Consider the following 19,888-nt stretch of genomic DNA (forward strand, 5'->3'; position numbering starts at 1 on the left):
ATATATGAATGCCCTTAAAATTACTTGGATTAAATTTGTCTAAAATTGTGTGTTTTGTGATACAGATTTTGTTAGCTTGCACTAGAATGGTTCTCTGGAAGCCTAAGAATAATAAGCACCGTAGCTGTGCACGTCAAGACATGAGAAACTACCACACAAAGGCTGTTGGCACGTACTATGACAGGCACTTGAAAAATATTGGTCAGATGACCGAACAGAACTCTGATTCAGTCAGTGATGACCAGACACATTGACCATCAGCTACTTCCTCCATAAGGCCCTTCAATGTGCAAAAGAGGTTAGCACCTCTTTTGGACAGCATCTAGCACTGCCTATCCAATCACTACATATTTCACAATTGCTGTTGACACCCTATGCTTCTGCATATAATGTTTAATTGGAATTTACTGTTACAGGGTGTTTCAAAAATGACCGGTATATTTGAAACGGCAATAAAAACTAAACGAGCAGCGATAGAAATACACCGTTTGTTGCAATATTATTGGGACAACAGTACGTTTTCAGGCAGACAAACTTTCGAAATTACAGTAGTTACAATTTTCAACAACAGATGGCGCTGCGGTCTGGGAAACTCTATAGTACGATATTTTCCACATATCCACCATGCGTAGCAATAATATGGCGTAGTCTCTGAATGAAATTACCCGAAACCTTTGACAACGTGTCTGGCGGAATGGCTTCACATGCAGATGAGGTGTACTGCTTCAGCTGTTCAATTGTTTCTGGATTCTGGCGGTACACCTGGTCTTTCAAGTGTCCCCACAGAAAGAAGTCACAGGGGTTCATGTCTGGCGAATAGGGAGGCCAATCCACGCCGCCTCCTGTATGTTTCGGATAGCCCAAAGCAATCACACGATCATCGAAATATTCATTCAGGAAATTAAAGACGTCGGCCGTGCGATGTGGCCGGGCACCATCTTGCATAAACCATGAGGTGTTCGCAGTGTCGTCTAAGGCAGTTTGTACCGCCACAAATTCACGAAGAATGTCCAGATAGCGTGATGCAGTAATCGTTTCGGATCTGAAAAATGGGCCAATGATTCCTTTGGAAGAAATGGCGGCCCAGACCAGTACTTTTTGAGGATGCAGGTACGATGGGACTGCAACATGGGGCTTTTCGGTTCCCCATATGCGCCAGTTCTGTTTATTGACGAAGCCGTCCAGGTAAAAATAAGCTTCGTCAGTAAACCAAATGCTGCCCACATGCATATCGCCGTCATCAATCCTGTGCACTATATCGTTAGCGAATGTCTCTCGTACAGCAATGGTAGCGGCGCTGAGGGGTTGCCGCGTTTGAATTTTGTATGGATAGAGGTGTAAACTCTGGCGCATGAGACGATACGTGGACGTTGGCGTCATTTGGACCGCAGCTGCAACACGGCGAACGGAAACCCGAGGCCGCTGTTGGATCACCTGCTGCACTAGCTGCGCGTTGTCCTCTGTGGTTGCCGTACACGCTCGCCCTACCTTTCCAGCATGTTCATCCGTCACGTTCCCAGTCCGTTGAAATTTTTCAAACAGATCCTTTATTGTATCGCTTTTCGGTCCTTTGGTTACATTAAACCTCCGTTAAAAACTTCGTCTTGTTGCAACAACACTGTGTTCTAGGCGGTGGAATTCCAACACCAGAAAAATCCTCTGTTCTAAGGAATAAACCATGTTGTCTACAGCACACTTGCACGTTGTGAACAGCACACGCTTACAGCAGAAAGACGACGTACAGAATGGCGCACCCACAGACTGCGTTGTCTTCTATATCTTTCACATCACTTGCAACGCCATCTGTTGTTGAAAATTGTAACTACTGTAATTTCGAAAGGTTGTCCGCCTGAAAATGTACTGTTGTCCCAAGCATATTGCAACAAACGGTGTATTTCTATCGCTGCTCGTTTAGTTTTTATTGCCGTTTCAAATATACCGGTCATTTTTGATACACCCTGTAGATGGCGCTTTGATAGACACCTGTGGAGAGTAAAATTGGACATCAGAATGAGAGTAGATTTGTTTCTTCATTATTCCAGCCCAAGGCCACATCACATTAGAAGCAGTTTGGTGAAGGCCTTTTGTTGATCGATGAAAGTGGATGTACAAAAATGTTCAGGGTAGTTTAGGAATTCACAGATAAAGTACTTAATAATGAAATAATCAGGAAGTGCAGGGAAGCTAAGGCGATATAGCTGACTGGAAAAGTCAAGAAATCGAAAAAGAAATGATTTTCGGAAGGACTCTCAGCATACAGAAAAGGTTAAACAACTTTCGGTGAATTTAAAAGTAAAGATGGTAATTTTTGTGTTAGCAGAAGAGCCAACACCGTGTTACGAATGGAGGCCGAAATGCACGCGTTTTAGCTCGCGCAGGCTGGCGTGAGGAGGAAAGAACTATACTGACGTGAGGTCTGGAACACGACAAGGAATGAGAATTCAGAAAGCGGACGTAATTAGTTTGATACTTAACATTAATCCATTAATGATGAACGTCGCTCTTGACGGTACATGAGTCACAACATTATCTGTTCAGAATACATTCTTGATGATAGTACTTATAGTAACTGAATAGGGCGCCATGCTAGGTCGTAGCAAATGACGTAGCTGAAGGCTATGCTAAACTGTCGTCTCTGCAAATGAGAGCGTATGTCGACAGTGAACCATCGCTAGCAAAGTCGGCTGTACAACTGGGGCGAGTGCTAGGAAGACTCTAGACTTGCCGTGTGGCGGCGCTCGGTCTGCAATCACTGACAGTGGAGATACGCGGGTCCGACGTATACTAACGAACCGCGGTCGATTTAAAGGCTACCACCAAGCAAGTGTGGTGTCTGGAGGTGACACCACAGTAATACTAAGTGGGCAACGGGAATTTCAGTGTTAAGTGCAGAAGAGTCAGCTGATAGCGGGGAAGAATACACCGAAGGGCTCTATGAGGAAGAAGACTAGATAGATGTGATACAAGATGAGACAGGAGTCTATATGGAAGAGATACTGGATCTGGTACCAGGATATTAAATTAAAAGATCTTTGTAAGACTTAAGATCAAATAAAGTATAAGGGATTCATAGCATTCTATCACAATTTCAAAAATCAGTGGGGGAAGCAGCAGCAAAGTTACTATTCAGTTTGACGTGTAGAATGTATGAGTCTGGCGACATACAAATTGCGTTTCGAAAAAACATCATCAACACAATTCCGAAACCTGCAAGAGCTGACAAGTGCGAGAATTGTCGCACAGTCAGCTTAAGAGCTCATTCAGCCAACTTGATGTCGAGAATACGGTATAGAAGAATTTAAAAGAAAACTGAGGATGTGTTTGATAAGATCAGATTGGCTTTAGGGAAGGTAAAGGCACATGAGAGGTAGTTCTCACGTAGCGGTTGATAATGATAGTAAGATTAAAGGAAAATCAAGACATGTTGATAGGATTAGGCCACCTGGAAAAAACGTTCAGCTGTGTCAAATGCTGAAAGATGCTCTAAATTTTGAGAAAACTTTAGGGAAGCTCTAGGAAAAGACGAGCAATAATCAATATGTACAGGAGCCAAGACGGAACAATAAGAGTGGAAGACCAAGAACGAAGTACTCGGATTGAAAAGGGCAGAAGACAGGGATGTAGTCTTTCTCCCCTACTGTTCAATCTGTATATCGAAGAAGCAATGACCGAAATAAAGTGAAAGGAAGTTTCGAGAGTGGAATTAAAAGTCAAGCTGAAAAGATATGAATGATAATATTCGCAGATACAATACTAACCTCAGTGTAAGTGAAGAAGAGTGACAAGATTTGCTGAACAGCCTGTTGAATTCAGAATACGGATTGAGAGTAAATCGAAGGAAGACGAAAGTAATGAGGAGGAGCAAAAATGAGAAAAGAGAGAAACTTTAAATTGGGATTGGTGATCACCAAGCAAATGAAGTTAAAGTATTTTGCTATGTAGTGAGCTGTGCACGGCTCATGTTCGTGCCGTTTATTGCTTGGCACCTTGTCTTTGCGGTACTGCGTATCTTATTCGATTTACTGCTGTCACTAAAATGCTAGATTGCCTGCCTGTGAGTGGCAGCAGCAGGCGCCTTTCGATAAGAGCGCTGTCATACTATCTCTTGAGTGACCAATGTCGTCATGTGTCGGGAGTTCAGTCTGGACGGAGCAGCCATGACTTGCCCGACAGTTGCCGACACACATGACTTGAGTGGGGACGACCGAGATTCGTCGTTCGATCGGTCGTATCATTGGACGGCGTGTATTTGGTCGCCGACCACTTCCGGGTTCTCTCTGTGTGTCGACTTGTGATTCCTCCCAGTTCTTTCACAGTGACTGGTTTTGGTATAGTTCGAATTGTTTGTGAAAGTGTTTCGTGGAACCGTGTGAAGCTTGTGTTGTTTTGGCTCAGCAGTTATTTTAATGCTGTCTGTGTGCCGGATTGAGTCAGTTGGTTGGGACGGAGCTCTAAGGAAGTCTCCATGGCGAGAGGCCTGGCTGGGATAGCTGGTGGCGTGCACGCACTGTCAAATTGTGAGGCGCTAGCTGCAAGAGCAACAAACTTTGCGCCCACCGAACCTGAACACTGAAGTTGAGCGATCAGTTAACCTGTTATGAAACCTCAACTATTGTGACGTCTCTTCATTCATTGGTGGATTGTTGCTCTCTGGGCTGCTTGGACTAGCAGCAATGTGATGTGTTGGAGTCGGTGAAATCTTGCAACCGTCTTCCTACTTTGTGATTAATTAATAAATTGACTGTTACATTGCCAGTGAAGTGCACCAGCGGTATTTTGTGCCCTGTGGTCGTTAACGCCCCAGTTACCTGTCTTGGTCGTTAGCATATTTTTCCGGCAGTGTGACTTTCCTCGTTGTATTGATGCTGTCAAGCACAGTGTGTTGTTCGACAGCTTTATAGGTTGTTTGGTTCGTATTTTGCTTAGGGTGGTTGTTGTTCCTTTGGCTGTTTTTTGACATGCCAACTCCTGAAAACATAGTGCTGTTCGTATCCTCATCGTCGGCCGATAGTTTCCATCGTTGTGCCGTTGGTCGGACGGAAGGGTATCGGTTAAATTGTTGGTCGGTCTTTGGGCTGTCCCTAGTTTCGGTTGCCATCTGATTATTTAACTTCAACTCTTGGCTGCCTGTCTCACGTTGCGTTTGAGCTACCTTCTCAAGCTGATCTTTGGAACACTTCTGAGCACCATTTGTTCTAGTTGTTTTAGATTGCGATTTTCCTGTTGGTTTGAAGTATTGTGCGAGGCCTTCGGCCATCTATTATTTCAGTTCTTTTAAATTTTACATAAAGGCCTTCAGCCATGTTAAAGTAAAATTATGAAAATTCATTTTATTTTATAAGAAAAATTTCCTTCAATTGATTCTACCAGTATTGTTTATAAATCAGGCCCTAAGCCGTTAGTTGTTCAATGTTTTATGTGTGGCCTTCAGCTGAGGCTTTACGTGAACCCCTATTAATATGGCCTTCAGTCATGTGTTTTCTTTAAAGGACAAATTTTTTTATCAGAAGGAAGGGGTTTATTTTAAATTGTTTGTCTGACTTGTTGTTCAGGCCTTCAGCCGTTGTTTCAAATTTGTTTGTAGCCTTCAGCCGTGCAATAAGTTAATATTTCTTTGTTTAGCTTTCTGGCTGGTCTCTCGTAAGTTTAAAAAGGATGTTTCTTGGTTAGTAAAATTATTTATTAATGTTTTTTAATTATAATGGTCCTTCAGATGTGTAGTGTAGGCCTTCGGTCGCTAATTGTTTCAATTGCATGTTTTGTTTTTAAAAAAATTCTTAACCTTCTGTTTTTTATTGCTTTTGATTTCTAAGCAGCAGAATGTTAAAATTGAAGTTCATTGCTAAGGCATGCAATGAGGTTCTCCGCAGAATCAGCGAGGAAAGAAATATTTCAAAAACTCTGTGTCATGATGGTAAGACATCTGTTAAGACACCATGGAAAGCTTGTATGGTACTACAGGAGGGTGTAGAGGGTAAAAACGGTAGAGGAATACATCCAGTAGATAACTAACTACATAGGATACAGGTGTTCTAAAGCAGATGAATTCGTGGCTGGCCGCACAAAACCAGTCAGAAACCTGGTAAATTAAAAAAAAAAGGAAGAAAGAAACACAATTGTATTCATTCTGACTTGTTCTTTGTGTGTTGATGTTGCAGTTAGCAGAAAGAGGGTGTTTTCACTCGTTCAGATGCTATTTCACTTGTTTTCTTTCAGAATAAGGACATCATCACGTCTTTGAGTTCCATGACCTTCCTTTCCAACCCGTGTGGGCAAGTTTATCTGTACTGCTGGGCGGCGCACAACGTAGCTGAGAAGGTTAGTAGAAGAAGAGTGTAACTGCGTCATCTTCGTAAGATTATTTTTCGCTGCGGATTGCACAGTTCTTCAATGAATTTAATTGAATTGGAATGTGCCATACTCTTGTTATCTCGGGCTACGTATTTCCCACTTTACATTGTGTCCCAGAAATGTTGCGAGAAATTTCGAGGGGAGGGAGGGTGGGCTCTTGAGGAACAGATGGAGGGCAGGAATGCGTGACCGGAAACGGCATCCTATCACACGGCACAGTGTCGACATTACAGGCGCCGGTGCTTGCTTGCCACTGGGCCACCTCTCCGGCGGCAATGGTGACTTTGTACGCTGACGGACCGTAGGCGGAACATCTCGCAGTCTCATTTGTTATTGTGATCACGTCTGATTGTCCCGATCGCCGACGGAGAAGATGGAGCTAGCTGCTGCGTAGACATTCCTTGTCTCCCATGGAAGCGAATATCTGTTGCCCTTGTGGATGACGGACTCTGAGACAGGTATCCACTACCAGGTTATTTTTATCCTGTATACCGAAGACAAAATTACATAGCCCTATGGCACATCATTTACCGGAAACTTCGATCCGATATTTGAAACCCAATTACGCAATAAAAAGAATGGCACGTCTTACGCAACACAATCAGTATATCGTGGCAACTAGTGGCTAGCCATCCATCCTGGAGACACTGTAGCCGCTACTTTGTCTTTGTAAAATATCTCCTTATTCAGAAAGACGTATTGCTTTATTCGTAACTAGGGAGTTTTCAATTAAGTCGCTTACCTATTTCGATAGCACGTGTTTTTAGAACTACAGGAAAGTGCTAACTATATCTAAAAGCTACCAGAAGTTAACACACTTGGCGTCAAACAATTATAGATCTACGGATTTCCTTTATGAACCGACCAACCTCATATCACATTGTTTGTACTTATTATTTCTGCGAGTTTCAACAGAGTAGTTTCCAATAACCATAGAAGTTCAAAAATGGTTCAAATGGCTCTGAGCACAATGGGACTTAACTTCGGAGGTCATCAGTCCCCTAGAACTTAGAACTGCTTAAACCTAACTAACCTAAGGACATTACACACATCCATGCCCGAGGCAGGATTCGAACCTTCGACCGTAGCCGTCGCTCGGTGCCAGACTATAGCGCCTAGAACCACCAGGCCACTCCGGCCGGCTGCAGAGAAGTCATTGGACGTGCGCACTACAAATGTCTCATACTATCATCACTAACTGGCTCTACCCCTGTAAGCAACTTCTTCTATATATCATCCCTCCTTACAGAGGCATCCAGAAGCTTTAAACTGCTCTTGTGTGATACGTCTGACACCAAGACATCAATTATCCAACTTGTTGAGGAATTCCATACCTTCTGCATTACACCGTTCATACAATAAATCCCGACGACCGCACACGTTCAGAGACGTGGTGTACCATCGTACGAGGAACTCGCCACACTCCAGAAAGTTTACACCCAGCACCAGCGGGTACAGAGAGTACGCGAAAGAACTTGCCCCCCTTCTAACAGCCGTGTACCGCAAGTCTCTAGAGGAACAGAAGGTTCCAAATGATTGGAAAAGAGCACAGGTAGTCCCAGTCTTCAAGAAGGGTCGTCGAGCAGATGCGCAAAACTATAGACCTATCTCTCTGACGTCGATCTGTTGTAGAATTTTAGAACATGTCTTTTGCTCGAGTATCATGTCGTTTTTGGAAACTCAGAATCTACTATGTAGGAATCAACATGGATTCCGGAAACAGCGATCGTGTGAAACCCAACTCGCTTTATTTGTTCATGAGACCCAGAAAATATTAGATACAGGCTCCCAGGTAGATGCCATTTTCCTTGACTTCCGGAAGGCGTTCGATACAGTACCGCACTGTCGCCTGATAAACAAAGTAAGAGCCTACGGAATATCAGACCAGCTGTGTGGCTGGATTGAAGAGTTTTTAGCAAACAGAACACAGCATGTTGTTCTCAATGGAGAGACATCTACAGACGTTAAAGTAACCTCTGGCGTGCCACAGGGGAGTGTTATGGGACCATTGCTTTTCACAATATATATAAATGACCTAGTAGATAGTGTCAGAAGTTCCATGCGGCTTTTCGCGGATGATGCTGTAGTATACAGAGAAGTTGCAGCATTAGAAAATTGTAGCGAAATGCAGGAAGATCTGCAGCGGATAGGCACTTGGTGCAGGGAGTGGCAACTGACCCTTAACATAGACAAATGTAATGTATTGCGAATACATAGAAAGAAGGATCCTTTATTGTATGATTATATGATAGCGGAACAAACACTGGTAGCAGTTACTTCTGTAAAATATCTGGGAGTATGCGTGCGGAACGATTTGAAGTGGAATGATCATATAAAATTAATTGTTGGTAAGGCGGGTACCAGGTTGAGATTCATTGGGAGAGTCCTTAGAAAATGTAGTCCATCAACAAAGGAGGTGGCTTACAAAACACTCGTTCGACCTATACTTGAGTATTGCTCATCAGTGTGGGATCCGTACCAGATCGGGTTGATGGAGGAGATAGAGAAGATCCAAAGAAGAGCGGCGCGTTTCGTCACAGGGTTATTTGGTAACCGTGATAGCGTTACGGAGATGTTTAACAAACTCAAGTGGCAGACCCTGCAAGACAGGCGCTCTGCATCGCGGTGTAGCTTGCTCGCCAGGTTTCGAGAGCGTGCGTTTCTGGATGAGGTATCGAATATATTGCTTCCCCCTACTTATACCTCCCGAGGAGATCACGAATGTAAAATTAGAGAGATTAGCGCGCGCACAGAGGCTTTCAGACAGTCGTTCTTCCCGCGAACCATACGCGACTGGAACAGGAAAGGGAGATAATGACAGTGGCACGTAAAGTGCCCTCCGCCACACACCGTTGGGTGGCTTGCGGAGTATAAATGTAGATGTAGAAATGTAGATGTAGATTGGTGGGCACAATGGCCACCTTTGTATATCCGCCTCCAAATCCTAAGAGTATGTTGCAATGCACTATGGTGTGAACAACGCGCCAGCGGAAAAAAACCCTCATTGAAAATAGGTGCAGTACTGCAATAGTGTCCCCATAACACCAGTGACAAATTCCGCGAAAACAAACAAATGGTGCAACGTTGTAAGGCGTGCCCAGAACACTGTCGACATGCATCCAGTAACTCTTCCTCAACAATGACACAGTAATAGGTATGGTGTAACGAGAAAACACGCATGAAGTTCAAATCTGTTGTTACCGTTGACTCGGAAGAGTGGTGGCTCCCCGATGTAATGAAAAGTCCGGAAAAGTGAGTTAGACCGACACAACTCCTACCTTCGCTTTCAGAGTTAACCAAGATCGCGCAATATCATATGTCGCTCCGTAGCAGCTACAACGTACTCATGTACATGTTAAATAATATAAATAAAAACAAATTACCACGCTTAATGTCTAATAAGTACACAACAGAAAGATGTTTTCTAACCCAGACCATTTTACAAATTTTTCCCTTTTGTTTCACATATAAGACTTATTCCACAAACCGCTTGATGTGGGATATGTGGTGAATACCAATGGATTTCTTGCCCTTCAGTGTCTGCAGTTCGTACGTGTTCTGGTGGGCGATTCTTTTAACCCTGTACGACTCATTGTACACTGAAAAAAAACTTTTGGCATTTCTGTTTTTTTTATTTTTATTCGTAAGCCGAAAAGATTTCACAAACACTTTTTCGACTATACGAAAATTACGTTCTCGCGCTCCTTAGATTTGAACATATGAACACTGCTATGTCCTAGTATTTGTATGGACTTTCCGCGGGCCGAATCCGCACGGTCCTGGCGTCAATCTCACACGCCATTTCTATTTTGGTGATTGGAACTCGGGTTAGGACCACGTATTTCAATTGACTCATTCCGCTGTTCATCTGAATCTCTACGTCTCCAGTTCGTGTCGTTATGGCGGGTATCATATTTCCTCTGCCAGTTACTCTGCCGTCCAGAATTTTTTCTCCCATAGTCCTGCCGACCGGATGTTCCATCACGCTCTTTTCTCCTATCGCTGTTGTTATTGCGCGGTGCTCCACCAGAGTCGCCATGGTAATGGTTATATTGCCCTTTTCTTCGATCATGCGCTGCTTGTTTTTTCAGAAATTAACTCCAACTCGCGCAGAAGGCTTTTGAATGTTTCAGTATTCGATCTGTACTTTCCTACAAGCGCTTGCTGGTAGTAGCTTGGTAGTTTCGCGAAAAAGAACTTCATTATTTCACCGTCACTATGTGGCACATCAGTGAACTGATTCTTTTAAATTAACGCCTCAAAGAGCTTCTGGGGACTTTTGTATCCTGATGCCTCCAGGTCTGGACAGAAAATGATTTCCTGTTTATTCGGTATTGCATTTCGTGCGACCAATACGTTTCGAGAAACGCGTTTGTGAATTATTGGTACGTTCCTCATGTACCCGCAACACAGCGCATTTTCTCAGCTGCCGTGCCCTCGATTTGCCCGCAGATAAATTCTAATGCTGCTAGCATTGGCCAAGATATTGGCAGCGTGTTAGAGAATTGTGACAGCCAAATTTTTGGGTGAAGTGACCCTCCATTTTCCCGGAAATTTTGAAATTTGATCGATAAAAAGTGTTTGTAATCAAACTCTGGTCCCCCTTGCATGTATCAATAGGCTCTAGTATCAAACGCGCCCGTCTGTTTGACGCGAACTGACATCTCTTGGTGTGTGTTGTGACCACATAGTCCTGTCCCAAAATGATACTGGAACTGAGCGTTAAGCCGTCGGCACACAGACCGTGTTGTCGAACGTTAACATTGAGCGTGCCACGTTCAACGTACTGCTGAACGCCCAGGAACGATGCGACTTGTGCATACGGTACGTGGGCCCCAACGTGGATACGCGATCGCGACGCACTCCAGCGGCAGTTGAGGGGTGTTTCTAGTTCTTAAATCACACTGTTTACTCAACGGGCGCGCGTAAAATTCCCACACTAGCTCTATTAAAACGCGCGTTTCCTCCATCGTCCACGAAAGGGTAAGTACCATGTCCAATCAATAAGGACACAGGCTTACAGAAGTTCCATTACAAACAGTGCGTTACAATTGATTAAATTTCGGGCATGCAGCCGCGCAAATACAGGGTTATTACAAATGATTGAAGCGGTTTCACAGCTCTACAATAACTTTATTATTTGAAATATTTTCACAATGCTTTGCACACACATACAAAAACTCAAAAAGTTCTTTTAGGCATTCACAAATGTTCGATATGTGCCCCTTTAGTGATTCGGTAGACAACAAGCCGATAATCAAGTTCCTCCCATACTCGGCGCAGCATGTCCCCATGAATGAGTTCGAAAGCATCGTTGATGCGAGCTCGCAGTTCTAGCACGTTTCTTGGTAGAGGAGGTTTAAACACTGAATCTTTCACATAACCCCACAGAAAGAAATCGCATGGGGTTAAGTCGGGAGAGCGTGGAGGTCATGACATGAATTGCTGATCATGATCTCCACCACGACCGATCCATCGGTTTTCCAATCTCCGGTTTAAGAAATGCCGAACATCATGATGGAAGTGCGGTGGAGCACCATCCTGTTGAAAGATGAAGTCGGCGCTGTCGGTCTCCAGTTGTGGCATGAGCCAATTTTCCGCGGGCTACGCGTGAAACTTGCCCGCACGCGTTCAACCGTTTCTTCGCTCACTGCAGGCCGACCCGTTGATTTCTCCTTACAGAGGCATCCAGAAGCTTTAAACTGCGCATACCATCGCTGAATGGAGTTAGCAGTTGGTGGATCTTTGTTAAACTTCGTCCTGAAGTGTCGTTGCACTGTTATGACTGACTGATGTGAGTGCATTTCAAGCAACACAAACGCTTTCTCGGCTCCTGTCGCCATTTTGTCTCACTGCGCTCTCGAGAAACCTGAAGTGCGGCTTCAGCCGAACAAAACTTTATGAGTTTTTCTACGTATCTGTAGTGTGTCGCGACCATATGTCAATGAATGGAGCTACAGTGAATTTATGAAATCGCTTCAATCATTTGTAATAGCCCTGTATTTCAGCCGCGCATCGTCCGGCCATCCTCAGAGTGAGTCATAACCTCACTCTGGGGTTGGCCGGACGATACGCGGCCGAAATATCAGTGGAGGAAATTTTATTTGCGCGGATGCATGCCCGAAATTTAATCGATTATTCATTACGCCGCCAGAAGTTGAAAACGCACAGTGCGTTACAAACTTGGAATACTTCTGCGCATAAGATAAACATTATTTCATCATTCCCACATTTTAGTAAAACTCCAAGGTCAGTCTTACTTGATGATTGTTCCTACCCAGTAGCAGAATCTTTGCAACATGTGAATTACGATAGCGTAAAAGAAAAAGGAGCAAAATATATTTATACCAGTAGCGCAAGCTGTCCTTTAGATTAAGCCAATCGAACAAAGTCACCCCTCAAAAAAAGGTGAACTTACATTTACGTAACATCAGATGTTATAGTATATACTTATATTAAATTAATAATAAAGTATCAGAACCTAATAAAAACGCTAATGTTACGAAAAAAAATTTGGAAGTGTCAGGACACGAACCACTCTCTACAGGGTAGTGACGCTATTCATTACGCTAAACCAACAGCAGACCTTCAGCACGTAATCATATTATGTTACACGTTGCTGAGAACGTTAATCATAGATATGTTATTAATTGAAATTTAATAATAACAAATTGTACCAAGAACAATGCGTTTTGGCTGGATCTTCAGTGTGTCGCTGCCTTCAAATAGCCTACTCTCATAATACGGAAGTTACAATAATTCTTTTACCACGAATGTGATGTGATGTGTCTTATTATTTTACTGGAATGAATCACACTGTTAAAAACGGTTTTTCCAGTGATTCTCAATTTGCTAGTGCTCAGAAACGGCATATATACATATAGGCTTGAAATGAATGCCAATATGGCGCCTCACAACTCTGTACTGAAGGGAGACAGCGTGCTTGTGACGTAGGTGGCGTTGTGACATCTAATTGGTCAACGGTCAGACGCACGCTCAGAATATCTGACATGCCAGATATTGCTCTGCACGTTCGGAAAGACTCCCGAGCGTGCTATTCCACGCTATGACGCCAGAAACTCGGCACGCTCAACGCTCAACGTTCGGATGCACGATCCGTGTGCCGACGGCTTTAGGTGTTCCGATTGGGCTTTCATTTTGCGTCCGTGTGCTCCCTGGGCTACCGTGCGCTCTTGGTAGTCCACTACCTTTTGCCGAGCCGGTGCACGGTGGGGCGTCGTCCGGCGCTGCACTTCCATGTTCGCCGGTCGTCGCCTCTGGACGCGATGCACCAGTTTGTCCTTGGCGTTCCAGGCGTGCTACACGTTCTTCGATGCTTTCACATCTCTGGGTGATACCCGCAACGCGTTCTTCAACGCTTTGCATTCTTTGCGTCTTACCCGCAAGTACTTCCTTCTCCTGGGCTTTTATTATAACAATTTCTACCGAATTGATGTGTCCAGTTCGCCTAGCGATTCTTCCACGGTTAATTGTCATTTTGGACAATTGTTTGGTGTCAACTGCCTCTATCCTTACCAACTCTGCATCTCTCTTCGACGCCCCTTTTCTTTGCTTCCATACTCGTCTTACCAGCCAGCGCTATTTCATTCTTGACTACGTTCACAATCGCAAGTACGTTATTCTCTACCACATCCATTTTCTTTTCTAATTACTGCTTTGTGTGCTTTATCACCCCCAAAATCTCTGATAATAAATCCTTCGGCTGACTAGGACCGTCTTCACCAACTGGTCATGCTGCTTTATACATTTAAGAGCTGTTACACAGTCGTGGCCGAATTTTCCTCGGCTTGTTCGCATCTGTGGTCTTATTTATACAAACAATTGCTTCCACATGTCTGTTTACTTCTACCTCCCTTTCTTTCTCTCTGATTTCACCGGTCAGATCTTCCTGTTCCCGGTCTGCCTCCGATAAGCGTCTAACGTATGAGTTCCGTTCCTCCCGTCCCGTGGGAAAGATCAACCCTGTTACTACCCTGACCCTGCTTCATCGTGTGCAGTCGCATTTATTTGAGTTGCGTTCGACAACATTCGCGCTCTGCTACGAGTGAGTATTCATTCACGATAAATCAACAAAAAAGTATAACAGCGAAAACACTAACACACACGAAACCAAACAACAGGAAATTACTAAACAAATGAAAAAACTGAATGGCTATTACATGTGCGCCGCAAAACGTTTCTACCGCGAAATCTATTTACAGCGAAGAAAATTAATTATGATGTTTTTCTTTCATCAGAAAATGTTATCGATCAAATCCTGATACCGTCTCAACAGTCATAGGAAAGATCCGAGGCAAGGATCGCCATATAATGCCAGGTGCCGGGGTCGAGAACAGTCTGTACCTCTTTGATTCTGACGAGTCCGCAGCTCGTGGTCGTGCGGTAGCATTCTCGCTTCCCGCGCCCGGGTTCCCGGGTTCGATTTCCGGCGGGGTCAGGGATTTTCTCTGCCTCGTGATGACTGGGTGTTGTGTGATGTCCCTAGGTTAGTTAGGTTTAAGTACTTCTAAGTTCTAGGGGACTGATGACCATAGATGTTAAGTCCCATAGTGCTCAGAGCCATTTGAACCATTTGAATTCTGACGAATTTTTCCTTAGATATAGACATGCACTCGACCCCCTCCTTACTTACCACTTAATTAACTATACACACGACGGTAACGAAAGGAATTGATGGTGGACGCTCCTTGCTGGTAAACTAAGGAGTGCAGTCACAATAATTTAATAAAAATCATAATCTACTCAGTTAGAAAGGGTATTTAATCACAATAAAATGATTCAAATGGCTCTGAGCACTATGGGACTCAACTTCTGAGGTCATTAGTCGCCTAGAACTTAGAACTAGTTAAACCTAAGTAACCTAAGGACATCACACACATCCATGCCCGAGGCAGGATTCGAACCTGCGACTGTAGCAGTGTCGCGGTTCCAGACTGCAGCGCCTAGAACCGCACGGCCACTTCGGCCAGCTCATAATAAACGACAGGAAATTAGATTCTGCATTTATCGACGAAATGATTTGCTGATTAAATGTTTCAACGGGATTTATTATAAAAGAGAACACAAAGGTACTTGATTGTCGAGACAAGCAATAGGCTAAAGGATACGACATACTGAACTATTATGAGAATACGATTTGGCTGGAGAACAAGGGGGTTCAATTCTTTGTGATGCAATAGATTTACGACAGTGACTGGAGGTCTTAATGAATCAAATATTACTCCCCCGACTTTCATGCGATATCGCGACTAGTAGTTAGAGCTCAAATGGGAACATATGGAGAAACAAGCAAGGTGTAGCAAAGCGAGGACGTGTGCTGCTGGGGGCTTCAGTATCAAAATGATAGGTCCTATAATGCCGGAGCCGCAAAATACTCTACCAGACCTGAAACCTGCAGCACTCTGTCGGTAGGCAGCGTTCTGATGATGTTGGAGCCACCGACTCCTGCTGTGCAGCAACTCTGTTTCCACCTGTGGTCTCGAATGAAGTCCGAGAATTTCCAGTTCTCCTCACGTGGCCGCAGCAGGGATACTCCTGGTTGCACAAGGAAGTATCTCTAGTCGGTACAGCTGTGAAAACGCAGAATAAGAATCTGGAGTATGACCAATGTCATGCTTCACAACTATTCTGAGAAAGTGCGACTAAGTCACAGGACTGTCCGATTCCGACCAAGATCAGATCCCGAATGCCACGCGCTTGCGCAATGCAAGAGCGAAGCCAGCGCTACTCAACTCTCCACTACCCTCGAAAAGCCCGAAATCCAAATGCAGTCCTCATTCCAAAATTCCCGCACACTATGTCAGAACATCATTTGGTTGTCCTTCTGGAATGCTGATGCTCGGTTCAGCACTGGAAAATCTATTCCAAGTACCTGAAGCAGAAAGTATCGTCCAAAACTGCCTTCTTCGGAAACTGGCGGGATCGAACTGGGGTACACATCCACAAACATTAAGAACAACAGCCCTTGACTTATGCTACTCTGCAGGAGAGTATGCTAGCCCAGTGCGGTACAATTCAGTACATGCAAATCAGGTTGGTGTAGCCTTAGATGACAGCTGTAGCCGGCCGTTGTGGCCAAGCGATTCTAGGCGCTTTAGTTCGGAACCGCGCTGCTGGTACGGTCGCAGGTTCGAATCTTACCACAGGCATGGATGTGTGTGATGTCGTTAGGTTAGTTAGGTTTAAGTAGTCTAAGTGCAGGTGACTAATGACCTCAGATATTAAGTCCCATAGTGCTGAGAGCCATTTGAATCACAGCTGTACGATTGTTATAGGCTGCCTAAGGCCAGCCCCCATGGTCAAAGTTCAATGTCTCGCTGGGACTGCTCTATGTGACATCAGAAGAGAGGTCACTGCTAACATCGAGAAGCTTTAATCAAATACAGTGACACCACATCCAGTCTTTGGATATCAACCTGCCAAGTCTGAAGTCCAGGAAGAATTTCCTAACAACTTCACAGCCCTTAGCAGGATCAACTGCGGCTACCCGACTCACCAAGTGGAAAGAATGATACCAACACCTGTCAAAATGGATGACACCACAGCAATACCTGCCGCCTGGACACATGGAGAAGTGGGTCATCTGGAAGTCTTTGAACAGACTGCGGACTGAAATCGCAAGATCGGGGGACAATCTCCTTAAATGGAACTTCCGACTGCCAACTGCCAACACAACGCTGTGCGAATGCCGTGAATTCCAGAAAACCCGGCATCTCTTTAAATGTAGCTCATGCCCAACCAACTGTAGCATGAAGATTTAACGTCTGTAACACCCAATGCTATCAAAGTTGCCCAGTTCTGGGTGAATGCTGTATAGTGTTCTTTGTATGTATTGTATATGTGTTCATTTTAGTGTACATCTGACACGAATAAAGAAGACGAATCTCAGATCACCATCTGCACCAATAGCGATCGTTCCCTCCAATTTCGCGCAGGGCTTTATGACATCAACTCACCTCAGTTTAAGTTGACCCATCAAGCGCCTGGTATTTAGCTGGGGTCACTGAACTTGCCACTTGACCGGCTACGAAAACAGAATGCGAACATCACTAGCCATCCGGCACCAGACAGTCGCTCCCAGCAGGGCACAGCCCACAAGTATTCTCAGAATCATGAAGACAATAAAGTCAGTCAGCGCCAGCAGTCTAGATTCCAGACGCGCGGGAATGGTAAACACATAAACAGCGGCGACACTCAGACGGCTTGGAGGTCATTTCGCCATTCTTACAACAGGCGAAACTAGACTGAACTCAGTCGCCCCACCAGACGTTCAAGCCCATTGATGTACGACCCTCTCTGTATTCGTGGAAGTGCAGCCCCCCACGAAAACTCAGTGTGTAGTGCTCTCCAGTGCTCGCCTCGCAACAATTCACCCAGGGAAGTAACGGAGAAAACTAAAAGCAAGACCACATACAGTTCTCAACATGCATAGCAATCAAGTGAAAAGTAATTTGAGCTCTCAGTACAAATACTCTCATGAGAATAACCATTGCACGACGAGAAAGTCACATCTAAGGTTATCGGGCCTTTTGTTTTTCTAGGAAGTGCGTGATTCTGGTTTGGTAGCTGCTACCGTGACGGGTTACAGAATCGCATCATCCCCAGCCTGGCTGATAAACACCTGCTGGACGTACGATGTTTATGCAGGATGGCGCTCCATCCCATACTGCTACACGCGTGAAAGATCTCTTGCGCGCGTCGTTTGGTGATGATCGTGTGCTCAGCCGCCACTTTCGTCATGCTCGGCCTCCCAGGTCCCCAGACGTCAGTCGGTGCCATTATTGGCTTTGGGGTTACCTGAAGTCGCAAGTCTATCTTCATCGACCGACATCTCTAGCGATGCTGAAAGACAACTTCCGACGCCAATGCGTCACGATAATTCCGGACATGCTTTACAGTGCTGTTCACAACATTATTCCTCGACTGCAGCTATTGTTGAGGAATGATGGTTGACATATTGAGCATTTCCTATAAAGAACATCATCTTTCCTTTGTCTTACTTTGTTACGCTAATTATTGCTATTCTGATCAGATGAAGCGCCACCTGTTGGACATTTTTTGAACGTTTGTATTTTATTGGTGTGTGTCAATTTGTACCTCTCTATCTACATTATTCCGTGATTTATTCAGTTTTCAAATTTATACTAACTTTTTGATCACCAAGCACATATAATTGACGTATACGTAACATATATCTCACATATTTCGTTAGTACCTGTAAAATATTCCGACCTGCAGTTCCTTCTGAGTCCTGAAGAGTGATTTAATTCTGCTTGGGCAAAAAAAGGAAGTTGTAATTTTGCTTGGGTGGAAAATATGGCCGGCCGCAGTGGCCGGGCGGTTCTAGGCGCTACAGACTGGAACCGCGCGACCGCTACGGTCGCAGGTTCGAATCCTGCCTCGGGCATGGATGTGTGTGGTGTCCTTAGGTTAGTTAGGTTTAAGTAGTTCTACGTTTTAGGGGACTGATAACCTCAGAAGTTACGTCCCATAGTGCTCAGAGCCATTTGAACCATTTTTGAAATGTATGCAAAAGTAGCGGACGATATTTTCCCTTTTATATCCTCTCCGTTGATTTTAACAGACAAACTTCCGTCAATGAAACAAGATCCATAAAACAGAGTTTGCGCTTCGTACTTTAAAAGTATTTTAAGTCAACTAAATACACGGAAAATTATCAACAGGAAGCTTTTGAACATTTTTACATGTCCCCCAGACTCATCTCTACCATCACCCGTAGGGATAGTATGAGTTGAGTGTCTTGCTAGGACTCTTTTTTATAACAATAATGAAACATATATATATATATATATATATATATATATATATATATATATATATATATATATATATATATATATATATTGATTTAAATTGCTCTAGGCGTTTCTGAGTTATGTCGGAACACTCAGCCACAGTGAAGCTACGTGTACGTTAATATCACAATAATTTTTTCTGAAAGTGCCTAATAGGTGCACCATTGTGATGGAAGTTGCTTCAGGCGTTACAGTAATAGGAAGATATCTCACTGTCTTTGGCTGCCTCCAATGACCCATCACTCCTAGGGGTCTATCATAGCCACTGAGTCTAGCGACGTCGAAAACTATTTATTAGGTACTAACATCAATAGCTACCTTAACTCTAACGGTGGTAAATACGTATTACCCACAAAGAACTTACATACAGACTATTATACAATTACTGTGTTACGAATAGACAAAACAAAATTCGTATATCTGGAAAACAGATAGCATTCCAAAAAGCTTCTAGTCGTCTCGGAATGGGTGAATACTGGCTCTGTATGGTTATCAAGGTAAAGTTTTAATACTGTTATTGCTACACAATACTAGCAAGTTAAGGTAGCGGTGATGGAGGTAAATACCCATCACGCACCTTCTCTCCAAAATAGGACACAAAGTCTCAATAATATTGTCATCTGCTGACTGTGGCGGGCAGGGGAACGCGATAATTTATCCTCGTGGTTAGAAACCCAGTGCTGGACGAGGCGATCTGTCTA

General features: G+C 44.1%; 1 protein-coding gene across 1 annotated transcript in view; it reads left to right on the top strand.

The window, feature by feature from the left end:
* LOC126101056 (odorant receptor Or2-like) overlaps positions 1-19,888 on the top strand; it is a 36,820-nt gene that overhangs the window by 7,930 nt on the left and 9,002 nt on the right. Inside the window, exon 3 of the mRNA XM_049911722.1 lies at positions 6,217-6,318. Within this exon, the coding sequence (XP_049767679.1) occupies positions 6,217-6,318 (102 nt within the window). The remainder of the gene's footprint in view (positions 1-6,216; positions 6,319-19,888) is intronic.

This window comes from Schistocerca cancellata, chromosome 9 (genome assembly GCF_023864275.1).
Source record: "Schistocerca cancellata isolate TAMUIC-IGC-003103 chromosome 9, iqSchCanc2.1, whole genome shotgun sequence".
NCBI classification, from domain to species: Eukaryota; Metazoa; Arthropoda; class Insecta; order Orthoptera; family Acrididae; genus Schistocerca; species Schistocerca cancellata.